Source organism: Myotis yumanensis, unplaced genomic scaffold (genome assembly GCF_028538775.1).
Source record: "Myotis yumanensis isolate MYYU_CA2020_CCGP unplaced genomic scaffold, mMyoYum1.0.hap1 SCAF_8, whole genome shotgun sequence".
In the NCBI taxonomy this organism is placed as follows: domain Eukaryota; kingdom Metazoa; phylum Chordata; class Mammalia; order Chiroptera; family Vespertilionidae; genus Myotis; species Myotis yumanensis.
In genome coordinates this window covers 4,005,931-4,026,080 of record NW_027223759.1, presented here as the reverse complement: position 1 = coordinate 4,026,080, position 20,150 = coordinate 4,005,931, and the positions used below count along the sequence as shown (strand labels likewise).

At 43.7% G+C, this 20,150-nt stretch overlaps 1 protein-coding gene across 1 annotated transcript in view; it reads left to right on the top strand.

The window, feature by feature from the left end:
* TMEFF2 (transmembrane protein with EGF like and two follistatin like domains 2) overlaps positions 1 to 20,150 on the top strand; it is a 233,164-nt gene that overhangs the window by 175,596 nt on the left and 37,418 nt on the right. The window contains exons 6-7 of the mRNA XM_070423265.1: positions 6,911 to 7,059; positions 7,991 to 8,050. Of these exons, the coding sequence (XP_070279366.1) occupies positions 6,911 to 7,059; positions 7,991 to 8,050 (209 nt within the window). The remainder of the gene's footprint in view (positions 1 to 6,910; positions 7,060 to 7,990; positions 8,051 to 20,150) is intronic.

The window sequence follows — 20,150 nt, the reverse complement described above, 5'->3', positions numbered from 1 at the left end:
GAGTTAAGCAAATCAAAATGATCTATACAGTGTAATGGGCAATATTTTCAAAATAGCCATTTTTTCTCAATGCAGAGCTATTTTTCATCGACCGTTCCCTGTGTCCCGTGGATAAAATCCAAGGGTGTGATGTTAATTGCAGCTTTGGGGGAAACCTAGACTGCAGTGATGCTCAGACACATTTACTCTTGAAAGATCTTTGTCAAAGGAAAGCATGCCAGAGGGTCGGTTGGTAAAATATGAACATGAAGGCGCCCTGCTGGGTGTGGCAGCCCCACAGCCAGGCCCAAAGGGAAGCACGTGCCAAGAGAAGAGAGTGAGAATTTGGTCTATTGAATGTCACCCCCCCCCCCCCCCCCCGCCCACAATTCATTCTGTTATTTTTCCAGGCAACTATTAATGGTGGGGCTTCCATGCTTTCTGACTTTGTGGTGTATTAAGGCCCATCCAGACAGCGACCTCTCTTTAGTGATCACAGAATCGCCCTTGGTTACTAGAAGTGTGTTCCAGCCTAATGAGCAAGAGCCTACACATGATGCTAATGAGGGATTTGTGCTTCCAGCTACTTTAAACAATGTATAGGAGGAAGAAGAACTGTTTACTTTGATTATCTTAGGGTGTAAATGCAGCTGCTTCAAAAGGGAAAAGAAATCCTGAAAAAATGCCGCTGTGGTACATGAGTCAAATTCTGCTTCGACTGTCTCCGGGACACCGCAGGGGGGCTGCCTGGAGGGAGCCTGTTTGCTCTCTGGGGCCCTGGCATCAAAAGTAGCTGCTGCCACGGCGTCTTATTCAGTCCTGGGATCAGGCAGGCCGGGCGCTGATACAAGGAGTAGCTCTCTGTCAACTGCAGTGAAGGTGCCTCCGTGGTCTCGGGATGGAGCCCCGTTGGCCCCCCTTTCAGTAGCAGAGAAAGAAATCATTTGCCTCCCTGAGCCCCCCTGCTCCCTCATCATTTTCCGACTTGGCACTCGGCGCAGAGCAGGAAGAAAGCAGGAAAGGGAAGAGCAGGACGCGCACGGTGGGACATGTTTTCCTTAGCAGCTGGCTGGAACGTGCCTTCGTGTCAGGTCACTAAGCCCTAGTGATGATCCCCTTTCTCTCTTCGCGTGCATGCCTCGCTCCTGGGCTGTCCTGTGAGCCCCCTGGCTGATGGCAATGGCCTGGGCACTGGTCCCTCTGCCCACACCCCACCGCCAGCTTCCTCTCCCTAGAGCACCCCTTTCATCACATGCCCTTCTCGTCACCCCGTGCTCAGAGAGCTTTCAGGACTCCCCGTTACCTAGCAGGTAAAGGCCCTCCTTGGACTGGCATCGAGGCCCTTGGCAATCCGGAGTGTGGGAGGCCGCCACCCTTCTGATGGGAGGAGCTGATTCCAATCAGAGCGATCTATTCGCAGTCCCCCAGCACCGGAAGCACTGTCTGCCTCCACACATCTCCCTGTCACTCACTTCACCACGACTCTGTTCAGGCCTCCCTATCCTTTGAGGTAGTTCCGTCTCCACCTTCCCCCCTGTCTTGTGAGCATAAACGTGAGAGTCTTGCAGAGGAGCTACGTGCCTGGCACAAAGGAGCCCTCCATCGCTTCGTCTCCTTTCTCACCACTTGCTCTCGGTTTTACTTGGTGAATCGGTTCTGCCGACTGCTCTGCCCCTGAAGTTTTCGAATCTGTACATTCAATTACCCATCCCTATCACCACGCAGATACCGTGTGGAGGAAAGCATCCCAATGCATGTCACTGAAGCATGTACATTGAATAAGAATATTAAGCTCCTCATAATGGAATGAAGGGGAGATTTCTCAATAGACTATGCAAGTCATCCGCCTCGGAAAGAGCTAAGGGACTCGTTTAAAATGCTGATCTCTGCGTCCTGCCCCAGAGCTATTGCATCGCAATCTCTCATGGTAAATCTTACACACAGTGAACGTGGGAAGTCTCTGAGACTTAGGGGGTGAGTACATATTTACTGTAATTAATAGCACAGCTGCCACCAGAATCGCCGGTGGCATTATTGACAGCTGCACTCATCTGGGCCTCACACTAGCGCTCCTCAGCGGGAGTCTTGGGAGTGGGCCCAAGGTGAAATACTCCACAGAGGTTTGGATCTGCATCCAGCATTGGAAACCATTGAATAAAAAGTTACTAATGATCAATATTTATTGGGTAATTACAACTTCTCAGAGACTTCATTAAACAATCTATGTGTGTTATTTCATTTCATCCTTATAATCCTGAGTTAGTCTCTCCATTTCCATGGGGAAGTTAATTTGGGGAAGTTAAGTAACTGGTCCCAGGCCATACAGCTAGTATATGATTGAGCCTCAATTAGACACAGGTCTGATACCAAATTCCAAGCTCTAGTCACATTCCCCATCTACCTGTGTCATTATGTTAGACATTATTTCAATACTAGAGGCCTGGTGCACAAAAATTCATGCACTTCGTGGGAGGGAGGAAAGATTCCCTCAGCCTGGCTTGTGCCCTCTCGCAGACCAGGAGCCTTCAGACCAGGGATGTCAGACTGACGGCTTAAGCTCAGTCTGGCCTCCCTCTGCGGGAGGCAACCCACGGGCTGATCGGGGGACGGCACCAGCTGGCGAGTGGCCGGCCCCACCCCCCGATCGCCCCTTTGCCACCACCAGTCACCCCTGGTCGCCATCCCCTCCCTCAGTCCACTAGTACCCGCCTTGGCTGGCCTGACACTACCCGCTTGCTGGCCCTGCCCCCCGTCGACCATTTGTTCCACCATTCGGTCGATTTGCATATTAGGCTTTTATTATATAGGATATGACCATCAGTATCTTCCCCAGGCATGGTTCTCCCTGTTCAGTATGTAATTCTGGTTTTGGAAGTTCTGCACGCACTCCGCCCCACCCCCCACCCCACCCCAGGGGAAGGGTTTCTCAACTCCATTTCCTTCCTGTAGATACCCAGTGAGTAGCTATTTGTTGTCCTGGTCTTTGCCCCAATATTCCTGAGAACTTCCCATCTAGTGGGCCAACTGCTATGCTTTTCCTCCTTGTAAAGAGATAGATATTAATGGCAACTAAACATTTTCCACATCCAAGATAAGCCCAGTCCCCCTGGGAGAAGCTCGCTGCAGTCCTGGGTAACACGCCTGGAGAAGGGCATTGTTCTTCCTGGGTTTCAAAACTACAAGGGTTGCCCTCCTCCAATGTATATACCCAAACTCACCCATGTCCCGAGTAACCACACGGTCAACTTACTAGTCTACCTCTCAGCCAGTGCTTCCACACGCTTTGCACAGGGGATTGAAGTTTTCAATGGATTTTCACATCTCATTTTCCCCGCGCAAGTCACAGTTCGTCCTGAGTTGCCGTCTCTTTACAGATAAAATGCCGTAATCAAGTTCCATCAACAGGAGTGGTGTGAGAGTTAATGAGTAAATGGGCTGAAATTATCACAAGAGCCTGGAGTGAAAGGTGCCCTGTTTTTGCTGTGATTAATGGGAGGCAGCTCCTCCATGACAGTTCTGATGGAGAGCACAGACAGCAGCCCTGACCTCATTGACCGGCCGCACCAGCGCGGGTCTGCCGCCTTCCCCAGAGACCGGCTCCAGGGAAATGCACCAGCCCAGGTCCAGGGCAGCCAGGAAGCCAGCCTCGCTCAGGGTCCTGCATCTGGCTGCTTTAAGCTCATCAGAAATGCTGTGTGGCTGGAATTCAGAAGGGACACCAGTCAAGAAGCCTGGGAGAGGAATGAGTGACGGGCATGCCTGATAAAGGGAACAAAATCTAGTGAGATGAGAGGGCCACCCCCAACCAGACGTACGAGTAGGTAATTCACTACCTGTCGGCGTTAGCGTCCTTACACAAACTCGGCCAGGGGACGGGCATTCCTAAATACTCGGGAAAAGCCTACATAACTCGCTGCAGGACAGCCTGAGAGAGCCATTTAGGAAAGGCAGGGACGCAGTTAAGTCAAGCCCCTGCCCACATATCCATGAGGTGATTATCAATTTCTGTAAGTTGTGTTAGACACCGCCTTCCACTTCCTGTCATTTAGACTTTTCACTCCATCAGGTGATCTTTGAAAATGACTGGATGTTTCTTTTCTTCCTTACGATTCAGAGAGCAAAGGTTTTCAGTCAATGTTAATTTTCTTTGAAGGATCTTACAGGGTTGTATTTCCGCAGACAGAGCCCTAAAATTATTTTCAAGTGAGACTTATTCTTTTTCTCCGTAGCCTAGAAGACAAGAAATCTATGTAACCGCAGTGCCAAAATGTCAAAAGACTGAGATAGGTTGAAAAAAAAAAAAAAGAAGAAAAAGCGCCAAAAACATCCCTAACGACACCCATGCCGTCCGAAGCCTAACAAATCCGTGGCTCACATAAATACTTGTGACATGCTGTAATTAACTAGTTACTCCTCTCAGAATGAATAATAATGCAATTACTTGCCAAAGGCAGTGAAGAAGGGATAGTTTCTGTTTTTAAAAATGTCTGCCTTTCATTTCTGTAGGAAAAGAAGGAAAAAAAAACACAAACCCTGGATTAATTTGCATAATTATGAAAAATATGCAAATTAATCCAGGGTGACCTGCAATCTCACCATCACACTATATGATAATTCTGTCACTTTTTTTTATCAGAGCCTTATATTTTTTAGTGGTTTGAGGTAGCAATAAACTAAGTCACTGCCATGTTTAAATTATATTGGTTCCCCAAATCTGCACCACAAAATAGAAATAATAGCCCGGCAAACCCATCCTTTCACAATGGGAGTTCAATGCCGTTGAGCCACTGAGGGCCAGTGCTGCTTCCTTTGTGCGGCCACAAACCCAAGCAGAAAGGGCCTTAGCTCTCCCAGGCCGCCCTCTCCTTCCTTCGGGAGTCCGCAGGCCAAGCAGCGCCAAGTTAGGGAGAGGTTATGTGAACGTGTGACTGGTTCTCTCTCTGGTGTGTTCATGTCTAGAACAAGGACCGTTTCTTTAACTCCACCAGCCCACCCTGCCATTCTGAACTAGGTAATTAAGTCGACAAGCATTTATTGAAAACTCGCTCCGACGTGCTGTGCTAGGTACCAGGAAATCGACATGAGAAAGACACACTGTCCGTGAGAAGGTTGTAGAAAAGTCAAGATATAAAACTAGCAAATAGAACCATTAACAATGCAGTGAATACCACCACGGAGCCCATTTACTCACACACACACACACACTCCTTCGCTCATACAAACACACGAAACCCCTCTGCTCCATGAACAGGAATTTCTACAAATTCCAGACTCTACAAGTTCCTGATCCCATTTCAAGCAATGTTGTGATCCCATCACTGTGGTCACACGGCACCATCACAGCTAAAGTAGCAGGCCACTCCTGAATGACTGGAGTATTTAGAGATGGTTACCTCCATCCTAGCTTGCTGTCCCTAAATGGGTGAAAGTAAAAATAGCCAAGTGTTCCTAAAGCAGTTCTCTTACCCCCAAAAGTGAAGTGCGTTCGCACCTTTCTGCTGGCCTCTTCAGGAGAGCTAGACCATTCCGATACGGTGGTCTGAGGACGGCACTCTGAGAAACACTGGTGTGCGGACAACCCTCTCCAACAAACAGATCAGATCCAGCACCTACTCCCAGGAGGTGAGACCCCTGCCAGGGCGACCGCCTGAGAATGCAGAATTCTAGGCCCCACCCCTGAAGCTTGCCTATTAATCAGTATATTTTAAAGTTTTCTGGAAAATTCTAACACACACTCCATGGCAAGAGGAAAGGGCCGGGTTTTACTTTAACACATCCGTAGAGGGTCCTCATTGCATAGTTTACTAGCTCTCTGACCTTATATAATGCCATTGGTCTGTAAAAGGCTGTTGTGCTGATGCAATCATGCCAGGCATGTGAAGAGCCAGCAGGTAGTGAGCTGTGTGCTTTGATCAGTATAGTCGGCGCCCAGGTCTAAGGAAGATAGACAGAAGTAAAATGTGTGTTTCACCACTTTGAGAAGCACATAATCTATTTAGAAATATAATATGACTATTAATAGAAATTTTAAAGATGAATTCATATTCTAAGAGAGTAAGTATTTGAAAGCCAAAAACAACACAATATTCTGAATAACAAAGTACATTGTAAAATACAGAGAATTATAAGAACAGAAAAAAAATAAAGTTTTGCTTTAAAAAATTCTTCTAATTCAGGTGGCGTAATTCTCATTCATTCACTACACTTTTATTTATATTAAGAAACATACTAAAATCATGAGTGATAATCAACTTACTATTTAAAACTGAACTAGAAAAAGAGTTGGGTATCTGGGGAAGGGGCCAAGGGGTAGGCCTCAAGGGGCTCATGGAACCCCTAACATATTATGCAGAGTTGCTTGTGGGTATTTCTGGGGAGAGAGCCACACCTCTCATTTGATTCTCAAGGTTTGGTGGCCCCCGAAATGTTAAGGATCTCTGAGGGTTCCGGGTTAGCACATTTGACGCGCATCGCATGCATGCCGAGGAAATGGAACTTCTGATTGCATTCCATCGTCTCCCTGTTTGCTTCCAGTTAAATATCACCTGCACCCTCTCCCTCAGGCTCTCCCCATCCAGCACCCCGAGGAAGGACCAGCACAGGGAGGTTCGCTGAAGGAGACGCACAGCAGAGGGGCAGGGCTGCAGCCTCTGCAGCTTCTGTGGGCTCAGCGTCAAGGTCATGTGCAGGCTCAACGGCAAGGTCATGTGCGGGCTTTCCAAGTCCCGGTGGCCGGGACCCACTGATGGAACCGTTGTGATTAGTTCTCTTTTTTGTATCAGGTAGAAATGTGAGGAACTTCCCTGGAAGAAAACACTTCAGTTTTGCCAACTTGCTGGTGGCCAACCTCGAGGTTCTTCCACGTGCTGTTTTGCTCATCACGTGGTAATGTCCCCACTGTCGTGACGTGTTTTGATCTCTCTCCCTTTAGGTGTGTGTGCAACATTGACTGTTCTCAGACCAACTTCAACCCCCTCTGCGCCTCCGACGGGAAGTCCTACGATAACGCCTGTCAGATCAAGGAGGCATCGTGTCAGAAGCAGGAGAAAATCGAAGTCCTGTCGCTGGGTCGATGTCAAGGTAATGTTCATACTAAAATTCATTCCAAGGGCCCTGGCTGGTTTGGCTCAGTGGATAGAGCGTCGGCCTGCGGGCTGAAGGGTCCCAGGTTCGATTCCCAGTCAAGGGCACATGCCCCATATGGGCTCCATCCCCAGTAGGGGGCGTGAAGGAGGCAGCCAATCAATGATTTTCTCTCATCATTGATGTTTCCGTCTCTCTCTCCCTCTCCCTTCCTCTCTGAAATCAGTAAAAATATTTTTTAAAATATTTATTTCAAAGGATGTTTTAGTCTTTGTATAGAAATGAAAGTGAAGAAAACTTCTTATTAGGCAGTTGTTTCATTCCAAAAGGCAGTTCTGATGTATAATGGCTCGTAGAGTCTACTGCGGTATTTGTGTTGATTATAAGTTTAAGGGCCTATGGACCGGGGCCCATATCTTTTTCTGTATAACGGGACTGTACCTTCACAATGCCAGAAACACAAGAGCCAATTTTCAGAAGGTAACAGACATTCTCCCTGCGGAGGACAAAAAGAAAGTCAAAATCATTTTAGCAAAGAATCTTTGAAATTAAAAGTAAATCACACCTCTGTTATATATTGATTCAATAGAAGTATTTCAAGAACATTTTTAAGGCAGAATGTTCTATTCTGTTTCTTGTTCAGAAATATTTTGTTGATTTTTGACTTATTATTTTTTTTTACCCAACTTATCTTAGTTATATTGATAACCTTCTCCTTGCCCTAAAATTTAGAAAACTGGTATCATTCTATTATTCTCCCTCAAACTGAAATTGACATTGTCAATCTGTCTTTGTATAATGGTTGCTTAGAAGTGTAGTTGTAAAAATACCTTAATTGCAATGAAAATGCTATTGGGAGGTAATATAAAGTTGACGTTAGATGTTAAGAAATAGTTAACCTATCTTTATTGTTAATTTTTTAACACAGACAACACAACTACAACTACTAAATCTGAAGATGGACATTATGCAAGAACAGATTACGCAGGTACGTAACATTTTCTACTACAAGACATGAGGACGTCTCTAGAATAGTTCTAAGGATTCATTGTTTAGCATTGGTCCTGAGTTTCATGGTGCGATGCTTCTGACACTTCGTTCAGTCTTTCACTAGGCAAGAGTGAATTTTTTGAAGTAAATAAGACCCTTTTTTTTTGCCAGAGTTAAAGCAATTGTCAAAAATGTCAGTAAGATATAATTAACTTGTTTTGACAGTGCAAATGGTACAAATGACAAAACATTTATCAAATTAATGGGTATCTGTGGAAATTAATGCCATTTTTGGCAGTATATTGTAATGAATGCAAATGTTCTAGTTTGAATTTTCATAAAAGTCAACAATAAAAATGTTTGCTAGGCTCTAAAAAAGCTGGAAATAAAGGACAGCTATAAATAGTATTGCAGGCTGTCTCTATTCAGACGGAAAGTTAAAAAGGTATGTATAATTTGTTTTTAAAAATAATAAATTTCTTTAATTTACTTAGAAACTTAAATTCATCTTCTGACACAATGCAAAATTACAAAGCATTTTATGTAAAAATGTAAATTTAGCAATTACATTAGTTAGCAATTATAGGATATTATTTTAAGGAATATTTCTACCAAGTATAATTTTCCTAGGTTGTAAAATAATTTATAGATAGACAAATGGGAATTAAACAGACCCTTGAATTTTATACAAAACTCAGGATAAAAAAAATAAATATGGAATCCTTGAAGTTGATTACAATATGTGGACTTTTTAACACATTTTTTCACTTAGCTATTAAGAATTTGTAACTAGATTTATGACTAATATTCAATCAAAAAGAATTGCTTCTATTATACCTTACAAGGCTATTATTAAAAACTGGTGAAAGAAAGCACTTTGTAATTTGCTTTGAAAGCTATACACAAGTAAAGTGGATTTTTATAATGTTTTTTATTTTTATTGTTGACACTATTACAGATGTCCCCTTACATTTCAAAATATGCACTACCACTCATTCTTTTTGGACTTGCATTTCCTTTAACAATGTTTCTGATGTTCCCACAGTGCCTAGGAGAGATATTAATAAGTGGTCCTTGAAAAGAATTGTTCATGGTCAGTACTTTGGGGAAGAGCACAGATAAACAAATGATTTTTTTTTTTAACCCAGGATTCCTCACCACTCTTATGTGTACTATAAAAATTTTTAAGAGATATACATCCTTTATTATTTGTTTATTTACTCATTTTTTTGTTATGGAGAATTTCTAATCAGCACAAAACACATACAAATGTAGGCTGGATAGTATGATGAACCCACATGTACTCATTACTCAAACTCAGTAGCATCAACCCATGCTTGGCTCACCTATCCTTATTCCCACCTTTATCATTTTTTCCACTTTCAAAATGTGTGGAAATGAAGGCCAGAAATGGCGTAATTTCATTCACAAACACTGGAACCTGCATCTTTAAAAGATCAACCCTTTTGTAAGCAATATTACAATGTCATCACACCCAAAATATTTTATATGTCTTTATAATACATAACTTTTATCAAATCTATTTGATGAATAACACTTTTTTGAATAGTTTATTGATTTTTAGAGAGGAAGGGAAATGGAGAGAGAAACACTGATGTGAGAGCACATCTATAAGCTGTCTCCTGCACGCCCCCTACTGGGAATTGAGCCTGCAACCAGGGCTTATGCCCTGACCAGGAATCAAACCTTCTGATGCCCAACCAGCTGAGCCACACAGGCCAGGGCAATAACACATTTTTTGTGTGTGGCAAGTTTTGCGGTACTAGTGTTCCCAAGAATGCACTTTAGAATATGCTGATCTGCAGGAAAATATTCAAAGTAATAAAGGATAATAATAGAAAATTAAGTTCTGAGGCTAATAATACATATTTTATATTTTAAATGAAATCAAATTTAAATTCTATAGCTTTATTACTTACAATAACTATATCTTTACAGTGTTATAAGCCACCACCTGGCACATTTAATTTTACTGTAGCCTAAATTATTTCTAAATTTCATACGGATCTTATTGCCATTCCAGAGCAGCTTACCAACTGTGCTTAAAATACCTTAATACATGTTTTGAAAACTAATTCATATGAGGAGGAAATCTTCAAAAATTTAATGTTCTATGAATATTTCTCCATTGACCCGTCTATCATTGGACTCAGAGGAAAATCAAACCTCTTCCTGAGAATTTTGTCCCTGAAACAAAGAACTCTTCATATTGATTACTGCCAATACACAAATAGACGTGTTTTGGGGGGGTTAAATTTTTATTCCAAAAGAATTCATATTTCAGTTTGGTTTCCAACTATCTCTGATCGTCAGTGTCAGTGCTTATAATTGACATTATTTTTTATCTGATCACTTTATCGAATGTGAAAAGGAAAGCGAATTTATCTTTAAATACTGGCAAATGAAAACTACTCAGTGTCCTTCAAAGTCTTCTGGTTTGACATCAGATTTGCTTACGGTTAAAGTGAACTTTAAAAACACATATTTGTTGAAATCAAGGTTTAAGACAGGAATGGAGATAATGTCAGTTGAAGCTTGCAATTCCTAATTAAACATTGATTGCATGCCTAACAATTTTCCTTGAATGTAATTTAGATGCCTTTATCTTTCTTGGTGATCTTATTAAAATGCAATGTACCCTAACCCTTTTTACACATGACTTAAAAATAGCCATGTTCCTCAACATGTCCAGGCTTCCAAGAGTATTAGCATTTTCCTGAACTTTGGAACGCAAACTTTGGAAAAATTTAAAAGAACCACCTGGAGATTCTTTTTTTTTTCCTTATGCTTCTACTTAAAATGTGCATGCTCACTCATCCCAAATAATTTTTACTGAAACCTAGAATAAGAGTAACATAAGGACTAAAATAAGTTGCCATGATTTTAGAACCCATCAAGAAAAAAATTAAAAACAAGCAAACAACAACACTGGAGGTTGACTAATGGAGAAAGTGCTAAGGACAGAACAGCGTGTCCCCTTAATGTCTGTTTCACGGGCTCCACTCCCCCAGGGGGGTGGGGGGCGGGGGGACAGGAAGCCTGTGACTCACATTCCTAGAGTCCACTGTGCTCACAGCTCCTCCCATGCCAGTCACTTCCCTTGTTAGTCAAAACATTCAGGACTCTCCCACCAGAGGGAAGTACTGACCTTCACACTTCCTCATTGTGTCCTTACACATCACGGATACCAGGGGTTAGAAACCTGGTCCTATTCCCCACACACAACCGTTTTCCTTCTGAGCCTGCCTTAAAGCTACCAACCCAAGAACACACATTTCTGATTACAAAAATGGGAATACACTTTAAAGAAAGCCTACATCTTAAAGATGCTCTTATTTTTAATATCATTGAAAAGAAAGACTCCAGTAGGGACCAGCAGGGGGTGATTTACAAAACAAGAACAGCAACAAAAATAAAAACAAAGTAAGGGAGCCTGGGCTCCAACAAGAACACCCGCTGGGTTAGAGCTGTGGATTCCAAGATCCTCCCAAGTGCAGTTGACACCAGGAAAACAAAGCATTTCCCAGCACATCCCTGCCTGCAGGCATTGCTTCCTGGTTGTGTCTGAAGTGGGTCTCTGTTCTGCCCTCTGCCCTTTAAGGGAACCCGAGGCCTGAGTGAGGCCTGAATCAGGAGCTTTGCATCAGTTGTTCCAGGCAGAGGGACAGGATCCCTATCCGATAAGCTAAACAGCCCACCGAATGGCATTCTCCCTGCATTGCTCTAAAATCTGCTTAGATTTCGGTCTTTCTCTTCACTTGCAGAAAGGTTTAAAGAATACAGTTTTTATTTATTTTATTTATTGTTCATCTTTATTGTTGAAAGTATTGAATACGTCCTCCTTTTCCCCCATTAACCTCTCCCAGCCTGCTCCGTTCCCCCCAGGCCCTCACCACCCCATTGTCTGTGTCCTTGGGTTTTGCATATATGCGCACAAGTTCATTGGTTGATCTCTTCCCAACCACCCTCCCCTGCCTTCCCTCTGAGGTTCCACAGTTTGAGATACAGGTTTTAAAAACCACAAAGCCAGGACTTGTGAGGATTTTCATTGTTAATATTAAACTTTTTTTCTGGAAGTTTTAAAATGGCAATTGTTTTACATCTCTTAAAACTTACAAATATATATATATATATACACACATATATATATAATAAAATACCAGTGACCATAACGCTGTAACGACCAAACGACCGGTCACCATGAAGTGCATGGAGCACCTCTAGGTCCCTCCCCTGTGGCGATCACAGCAAGGCTGGCGGCTGGTGGGCGGTTGGGTTGGTGGGCAGGCGGAGCAGTGGGCAGGCTGGCACGGTGAGGTGAGCGTGGCGAGGCGGGGTGTGCATGGGTGGGCAGGGCTGCGGGCACAGGGAGGCACACGTGGGTGGGCGGGGAGAGGTGTGTGTAAGTGGGCGGGGCTGAGAGTGAGACAGGGCAGAGGGTGGGTGGGTGGACGGGACCCACGTGGGTGGGTGGGGCCTCTAGTATATGTGTGTGTGTGTGTGTGTGTGTGTGTATCCCCTCACCTTTTACAATGGAAAAAAAGTGAAGTCATCTATTTTGTTTTCCATTATCTAGTATATGCATTTTCTTATTGTGTTGTTTTTCTACCTAAAAGTCTGGTCATGATTCAAAAAAAAGTGGCTACATATTTTTCCAGTGCTAATGTACTTAATTTCATAAGTTAGATTTTTTTTTAAAAAAACCATGAAGTTAAATTATTTTGTCTTTTATCACCTAGAAAATGAAATGTATTTTCTTTTATGACATTCTGTATCAGTTTCCTAAAGGATTTCCAGTGGCTTATAATTAACACATACTCAATAAGAATGCTTAAAGAGAAACTGAAAACATAAAAACAGAATTATTGAGGAAAAATAAATATGTCAACAACATAGGCTATTACAAGTTACTGCATTTAGCCCTAAGCTTTCTTGCAAATGCAATGGCTGAGCCCATTTGTTCAGAAAATAGCTACAGGGCCCCTGCCAGATGCACCCCACTCTCCTGGGCTTCGCAAAGGTGAACTCGCCTCTGCTAAATGGAGCCTAGGTTTCCGCTGCCCGATAAAAATAAGTATCGGTGCGGAGACCAAAGGCAAAGTTTCTCTAGCACCAACTTCTCAAAGGAAGATTTAGCACAGATCTTTTTATAAGGTAGCACCGGGAAACATGGAATGGATAATGTCTCCGACTATGATTTTTATAAAATATGTCAGGAAGCTCTTCGTATGGCTGGGGAGGTTTTTAAATCAGTTTTTATAACAGACTAGACTAGAGCATAGCACTAAAATACGTATAACGCAGTGATAGCACTAAAATACGTATAACGCAGTGAGGGTATTTCCATGGCAGGGAGGGGGCTGTGAGGGAGGACTTGTCTTTCTCCGATGTCTGCAGGTTCAACAGGAAGTGGTAACAGGGCAATGAGGAAGCCTAAGGAAAGATAAAAATTATGTGAGATGACGGTACGCATTTGGGAAAAAGCAAAGTCCCCTGTTTCTCTGGGCTGTTAGAGGGAAGGAAGCCCTGAGTCGCTCCGGCCCTGGGAGGGGGCCCAGTGTGGTCCCAGCTGCCCATTGCCCTCGGCTGCTCCTCATTTCCTATAACATTTAGGGAGGATTAACTTTTAGGAAACATTCTCTTTAGAAGCCTGTTCCTTATCGCTAAGCAGTCACTTAAATATTAAGGTAAGGTCCGAAATACGGGAGAAAGCCATCAGACACACACAGTTCAGCCACATTCTGCCCACCCCTTCGTATCCCATCAACTCCTTTTTCCACACACAGAGGGAAGTTTTAAAATAGCAAATGTTTTACATCTCTTGAAATTATATAATATATATGTATATAATTTTTATACATACATAAAATGTTATATATATACATAAAATACATCTTGAAAGGGCACCAGATAGTCTAAGTCAAGGGTGGGCAAACTTTTTGACTCGAGGGCCACAATGGGTTCTTAAACTGGACCGGAGGGCCGGAACAAAAGCATGGATGGAGTGTTTGTGTGAACTAATATAAATTCAAAGTAAACATCATTACATAAAAGGGTACGGTCTTTTTTTTTTTTAGTTTTATTCATTTCAAACGGCCGGATCTGGCCCACGGGCCGTAGTTTGCCCACGGCTGGTCTAAGTGAATTGTCACAGTAACGTATTCTCTGTAGAAACCACTGCAATTCCCAAAGGCTTTTGCCTGTACTGTCTCCTTCAGTCCTGACCACAGACTGTGAGGGAGATATCATGCACGTCTGACAGGCAAGAAATGGAGGGTCAGGGAGGTTAAGTAAAAGGATTCGTGATCGAGCTAAGGTTCAAATCCCACTGCTGATTCCATCCTCCAGCAAAGCGTGAGCGGAGAGGGGCCATGTCGCTCCTCCCATGCGTAGAGGCTTTGGGGCTCAGTCTGCACCGGGCGGGGGGCGGGGGGCGGTTCAGACTCCAGGCTGCTTCCCCGGGGTCTGCATTGCTGTGGGTGCTCCAAGGAGCTGCTCTTCTCTGTAAGCGTATGTCCATATCTCACCAGCACCCTAAGGTGCTCTGCGTTTGGACTTGAAATGATCCTGTTCTGTGTCCTACTTCCCCACCCAGACCAGAGAAGCCACGGAGAACAGTGCTTGCTCCCCAGCAAATCCTACTTTGATAGGAAATGTGTGTGTGATACTTTGCAGTTTTATAAAAATCCGTTCACGTTACCTTATTTGCTCTAATGTCATACCAATAAAGCCGGGTTACAAATACTAGGGGAAATAAAATTGAGGCTAAAAATAAAAGCTAAGAGGTGGGCCTGGAACCGGACACAGTATTTTGACATATTGACCCGCCACCCATGCTAGTAAGGCAGGTGCCTGATGCATCTGCCCGGTGCCTCTGTGCAGACACAAACAGGAATACCAAGTGCTTCCGTATCATATTCACAACGTGAATTAATTCAGTCACGCGGCAAAATTACGCGTTTAAAATGGAGGCCTTTTCCATTTGCTCATGAGCGCAAGGAGCCCTTCACCCGAGAGCATGTTCCATCCAGGCCAATAATTTGATCTGCAGGAAATAAATAAACAGCCGCAAATGCAGGCAGCAGCTTGTAGCACAAATATTGGTATCAACAGCGAAATAAATAAAAAGGTTTGCCCAGGCTATTGCAGTGCCACCAGACTAGCCGAGAATATTTAAGCTCGGGAAACGAATTAAGATGTCAAGATTTCTGAGGGAAAGTGTCTCAACTCAAGTATTCCCCCCTCTGGGGTTGCAGTGGAGGCTGCAAGATGCATAAAGCTTTCTGTGCGCCCTCCCTCTCCTCCCTCCCGGTCTCCTGAACTGTGCTTGCATGGTTTTCCCTATAAAATCATGCAGCCAGTCATCTGTGCTATTGCGTTGTGCTCATGGTGATAGATAAACGCGGAGGTGCTGTTTGCAATACAGATGACGTTTTCTGCTGAAGACTTGCCCTGGGCCCTGGAGACGCTCCAGGAAAGTTGGTGTTTATGCCCCAGTTCATCGCGCGTCCTGCATCATTGATGTGCACTTTTTCCTATTTGAACGGCTTCTTTCGGAAACAGGTTGCTGCCCTTGAGGGGTTGCTTATCCACCTTTCTCTTCCGTGAAGGTGTGGCGGTCAGTGGTGAAACCCACTAAAAAATCAGACGGGGCGCCCTGACCGGTTTGGCTCAGTGGATGGAGGGTCGGCCTTTGGACTGAAGGGTCCCAGGTTCGATTCCGGTCAAGGGCATGTACCTTGGCTGTGGGCACATCCCCAGTCAGGAGTGTGCAGGACGCAGCTGATCGATGTTTCTCTCTCATCGATGTTTCTAACTCTCTATCCCTCTCCCTTCCTCTCTGTAAAAAATCAATAAAATATATATTTAAAAAAAATCAGACGGGGCCGAGTTTAAACACTGGCCATGCTTGTATTGATTAGTTACCCTTGAGCCAATAGTTCTGAGCCTTTCTGAGCCTCACTTTCTTCATTTGTTCAATGGCGTCAAGCCTACTGCCATAGGGTTGAGGTCTGAAAACAAGCATTAGCAAGCACCTAGTCAGCGAGCTACTGTTATTATTTTCCTTTTGGTCTGACAATTGAAACATGTATTTTTATGGGAAATGTAACAGATGATATGAGATATGATCTTCTGCTCAGGTCATATAACAAACTGTTGGCAAGAGACTGACTTTTTAAGTCATTATAAAGAAATACTTATTGAGCACCTACTGTTTACAAGTCTTCGGTACATTGAGATGTCTAAACATTCACATGGCTAATTTTCAGTTTTCCACCAGTCACCATAATTTTATGCGTGGTATATTTTGATCACTTTAAAATAATATGATCACCAGATTATTACTGCATGAGGTTTAAATAGAAATTTAATGAGAAGACATAACATTTGACAGAACTGCAAGATTATGATAGTAGTTATATTTATTTCCTATTTGACCTTTAAATTAGTCATTTATACCCCAAGGTACATGTTTGAAGGACCTACATATCCATTACTTAAAAGAAACCTATAGCCCTGCCGGTGTTGCTCAGTGGTTGAGCATCCATCCATGAGCCAGGAGGTGAATGGTTTGATTCCCTGTCAGGGCGCATGCTCGGGTTGCGGGCTCAATCCACGCTGGGGGGGAGGAGCCGTGCAGGGGACAGTCAATAAATGATTCTCTCACATCGCTGGTGCTTCTATCGCTCCCTCTCCCTCCTCTCTCTGAAATCAATAAAAACATTTAAAAAAAGAAATAAGAAAGAAGCCTATATCATGGGTGACCACGTACTGATGACCACAAGCAAAAGCAACAGGAATGTGGCATATAAGAATTATTTGTTTATGCAAAACATGACTTTCACTCAGAAAAGTTAATGTTTACACATCATCAATCAACTCGTACACACACACACACGCACACACGCACACACACACACGCACACATTAAAGGAGGCAAAGCATCAAGGTCAGAGCAAATATTTTCAACAAAAACTCATCACCAAGGAAACAAACCTACTAAGCACAGGGGCAAAGAGGAAATGCTGTTTGAGCTCAGATGTCTCGATATCACGGGTGAAAGTGACATCCCTCTCCACCTTCATTTACCTTTTTACCTCCGGCATGTTATTTCTGTTCCTCTAAGAACGGGTAGAACGTGTGAAACTGAACGGAGAGTAGGAGTAAGTCCACGTGCTCTGAAGAATTTCTAAGCACATTGTTCTCCGTAATAAATAACATTCAAGCAATTTTTTAAAAATCCAGATCACTTTGATTTGCTGCTTTTGTTAATGAGCCTGACAGGCCCCAAGCATATGAACCCACGTTTTCAAGCTCATTAACATTCAGTTCTCACATCTTGATGATCGGAGACTGTGTACCAATGTAATCAACTAAAATATTTTTAAATATCTGTGAAACTAAAATCTCTCCGAGAAATTGCATTTTCGAGCAGTGCTACTTGTTTCACGGGTCATAGCTTGTTCCCTCTAGCTTCCATTTGCTCATGAACACAAGGAAAATGCTCAGACAGTTAGTGTGAACTCAAATGTAATCAGCAGAAACCTAATCTATGAGCATAACTCCACTTACACCAACGTATGGAAATCAGTGCTAAGGCTTGAGGAATGTGGTGGTCCCAGAATATGAAAGTAGCATGGGGACCAGAGAGGACAGCATCCCCTTCCCCCATACCTGAGTCCTGAGATCCAGGGGAGGAGGGTAGGGCTCAGGGCCACCTGGTCAGGAGGCGGAAGGGATTTGTATTCCCAGAAAAAGCTGGTGCTGCGGTATGAAGAGAGATGAGCCGGCTGGCATGGCTCAGAGGTTGAGCGTCGACCTATGAACCAGGTCAGGGTTCTATTCATGGTCAGGGCACATGCCCAGGTTGTGGGCTCAATCCTCAATGTGGAGCGTGCAGGAGGCAGCTGATCAGTGATCTTCTCTCGTCATGGATGTTTCTATCTCTCTCTCCCTCTCCCTCTCTGAAACCAGTAAAAATGTTTTTTAAAAAGAAGAGAGATGAGCATTTCAGTGAAGCACCTAACAGTACTGGGGAATTTGCCGATAATGGAGCATAGTTCTGGGGGAGCTTTGTGAAGTGGTTGACATTTGGGGGCAGACAGATAGGTTTAGTCAAGGGCAGAGAACCAACAAGGGCAGCACGTCATGAATACGCTGATTCAGTGGTGATGAGCAACTGGAACAGCACAAGGCAAGAGTGGATATTGACTCAATTTATGATGCAAGCTCTTGGACTTGCAGACTCAGAAATCTAAATTTTCAACACATCAAGCATGAGCTGTTGCTCAGTGGTGAACTCAGATGAACCAAATTCAGTGCCTGTGCATTGATTTGCAATGAGAAAGTTCCCTAGAGGACTTGGGTCCTCTGACCAGTGCATTCTCCTGAGAGTAGAATTCTCTGAGAAGCCCAGGTATAATGAGGCCACTCTGAGCCTGAATAGGGCACATCTTCTTTAGGTACTTAAAGCATCAAGCTAAGACAGCCTGATGCAAATGTGCACCCAGTAGGGGAACTCCTGCCCTCAAACTAGCATAGATGACAATGCCCTTGGCCAGGACTTCCTCTCCCAGGGGCCGAGGTTGCCCTACCCCTACTGGCCTCTGTGACTGACTCTCCTTCATTGAGTTTCCGCTTCTGGGCAGTGCTTGTCCAATGTACCTGTTTTCCTACTATAGGCCGTTGAGTTGGGGTGAAGCTGAGGCCTGCTCCCCCAAAGCCATTTTAGGAGTTTCCGGCATTCCAGGAAAAGCACGGGCAATCCTACTCTCCTTGCTCCCGAGTTCCTCTGGGATCTCATTCAATAGCCCCCAAGAAATGACGTAGAAGTACAGGACACCAGCATTAGCCTTACAGGGTTGGTAGGTCCTTCTAACATTGTGGAGCCTACAGAAGTGTTTACACAAAGTTAATAACCCTGAAAGCCATTCTTTAATCTATGACCCAAAAAGGGTTTGAGCAATAACAAAGAAAACATGAATAAATCTTAGAAAGCAAATTTACTATTTGGGGGACGTTCTAAGTTAATTCTTAACATTTATGGTAATAAATATCCTTGATGGCGATATGGCTAATGTTTCATTTTATACAACATAAACAGAATGGGCTTATTAATTACCCCGTCCAAGAGGAGACGGGGAGCTTTGCGGAGAGTGTGAATGCATTAACCATGTTGGATGGTGCTACATGATATTTCTGTAAAATAGAGCCCAGGCCAATAAAAAAAAAAAATCCACTGCCTTTAATCTTCTTTCCATTTTCTAAGATTCAAAACTGTGTATATCATACATCAGAAAACCCCCTCCCACCGGTATTTCATTTTAAATGTTTATTTAATAATGGAAATAAATGTCTGTTGAACGAAAAACAAATATTAAATAAATTTTAAAAATCATTTAAAAAATGAATCCCAAAACAAGCTCCATTTGTCCTCCAGAAATTCTGGAAAGATCACATTGTTAGTCTGCAGACTTTAAACCAACAAGCAATCAGTGTTTTGTCAGGCAGTGCATGGACTTCTGCACAAGGACTGGCCGTGTATGGTCACAATTATTCTACAAACTTTGCACCACTGGGGGTTTCCTATTTATTTTCCTGCTGTTTAAAGAGCCCCGGGGAAGTTGAAGGCTTCCTGTTGCCTGAGATAACCTCCGAGCAAATCCCACTCCTGTCCCCACACCCCGGCCGCTCGCCCTTCTGCACCGGTGGCACCTATGCCTTTGTTTCCTTTTTTTAAAATATATTTTTATTGATTTCAGAGAGGACGGGAGAGGAAGAGAGAGATAGAAACATCCATGATGAGAGAGAATCATTGATCGGCTGCCTCCTGCACGCCCCCTACTAGGGATCAAGCCGCAACCCGGGTACGTGCCCTTAACCGGAATTGAACCCTGGGCCTTTCGATCTGTAGGCCAACACTCTATCCACGGAGCCAAACCAGCCAGGGCTGTTTGCTGTTTTTAATGAAATGTAGCTGTGGGGGTCTGGGGAAGGACCAACAGGCAGTCCAAAGAGACTTAGCTGAGCGGTAGTCCTAATGAAGTGCCCATGCTGTCTTCCACGTGTGGGACAAT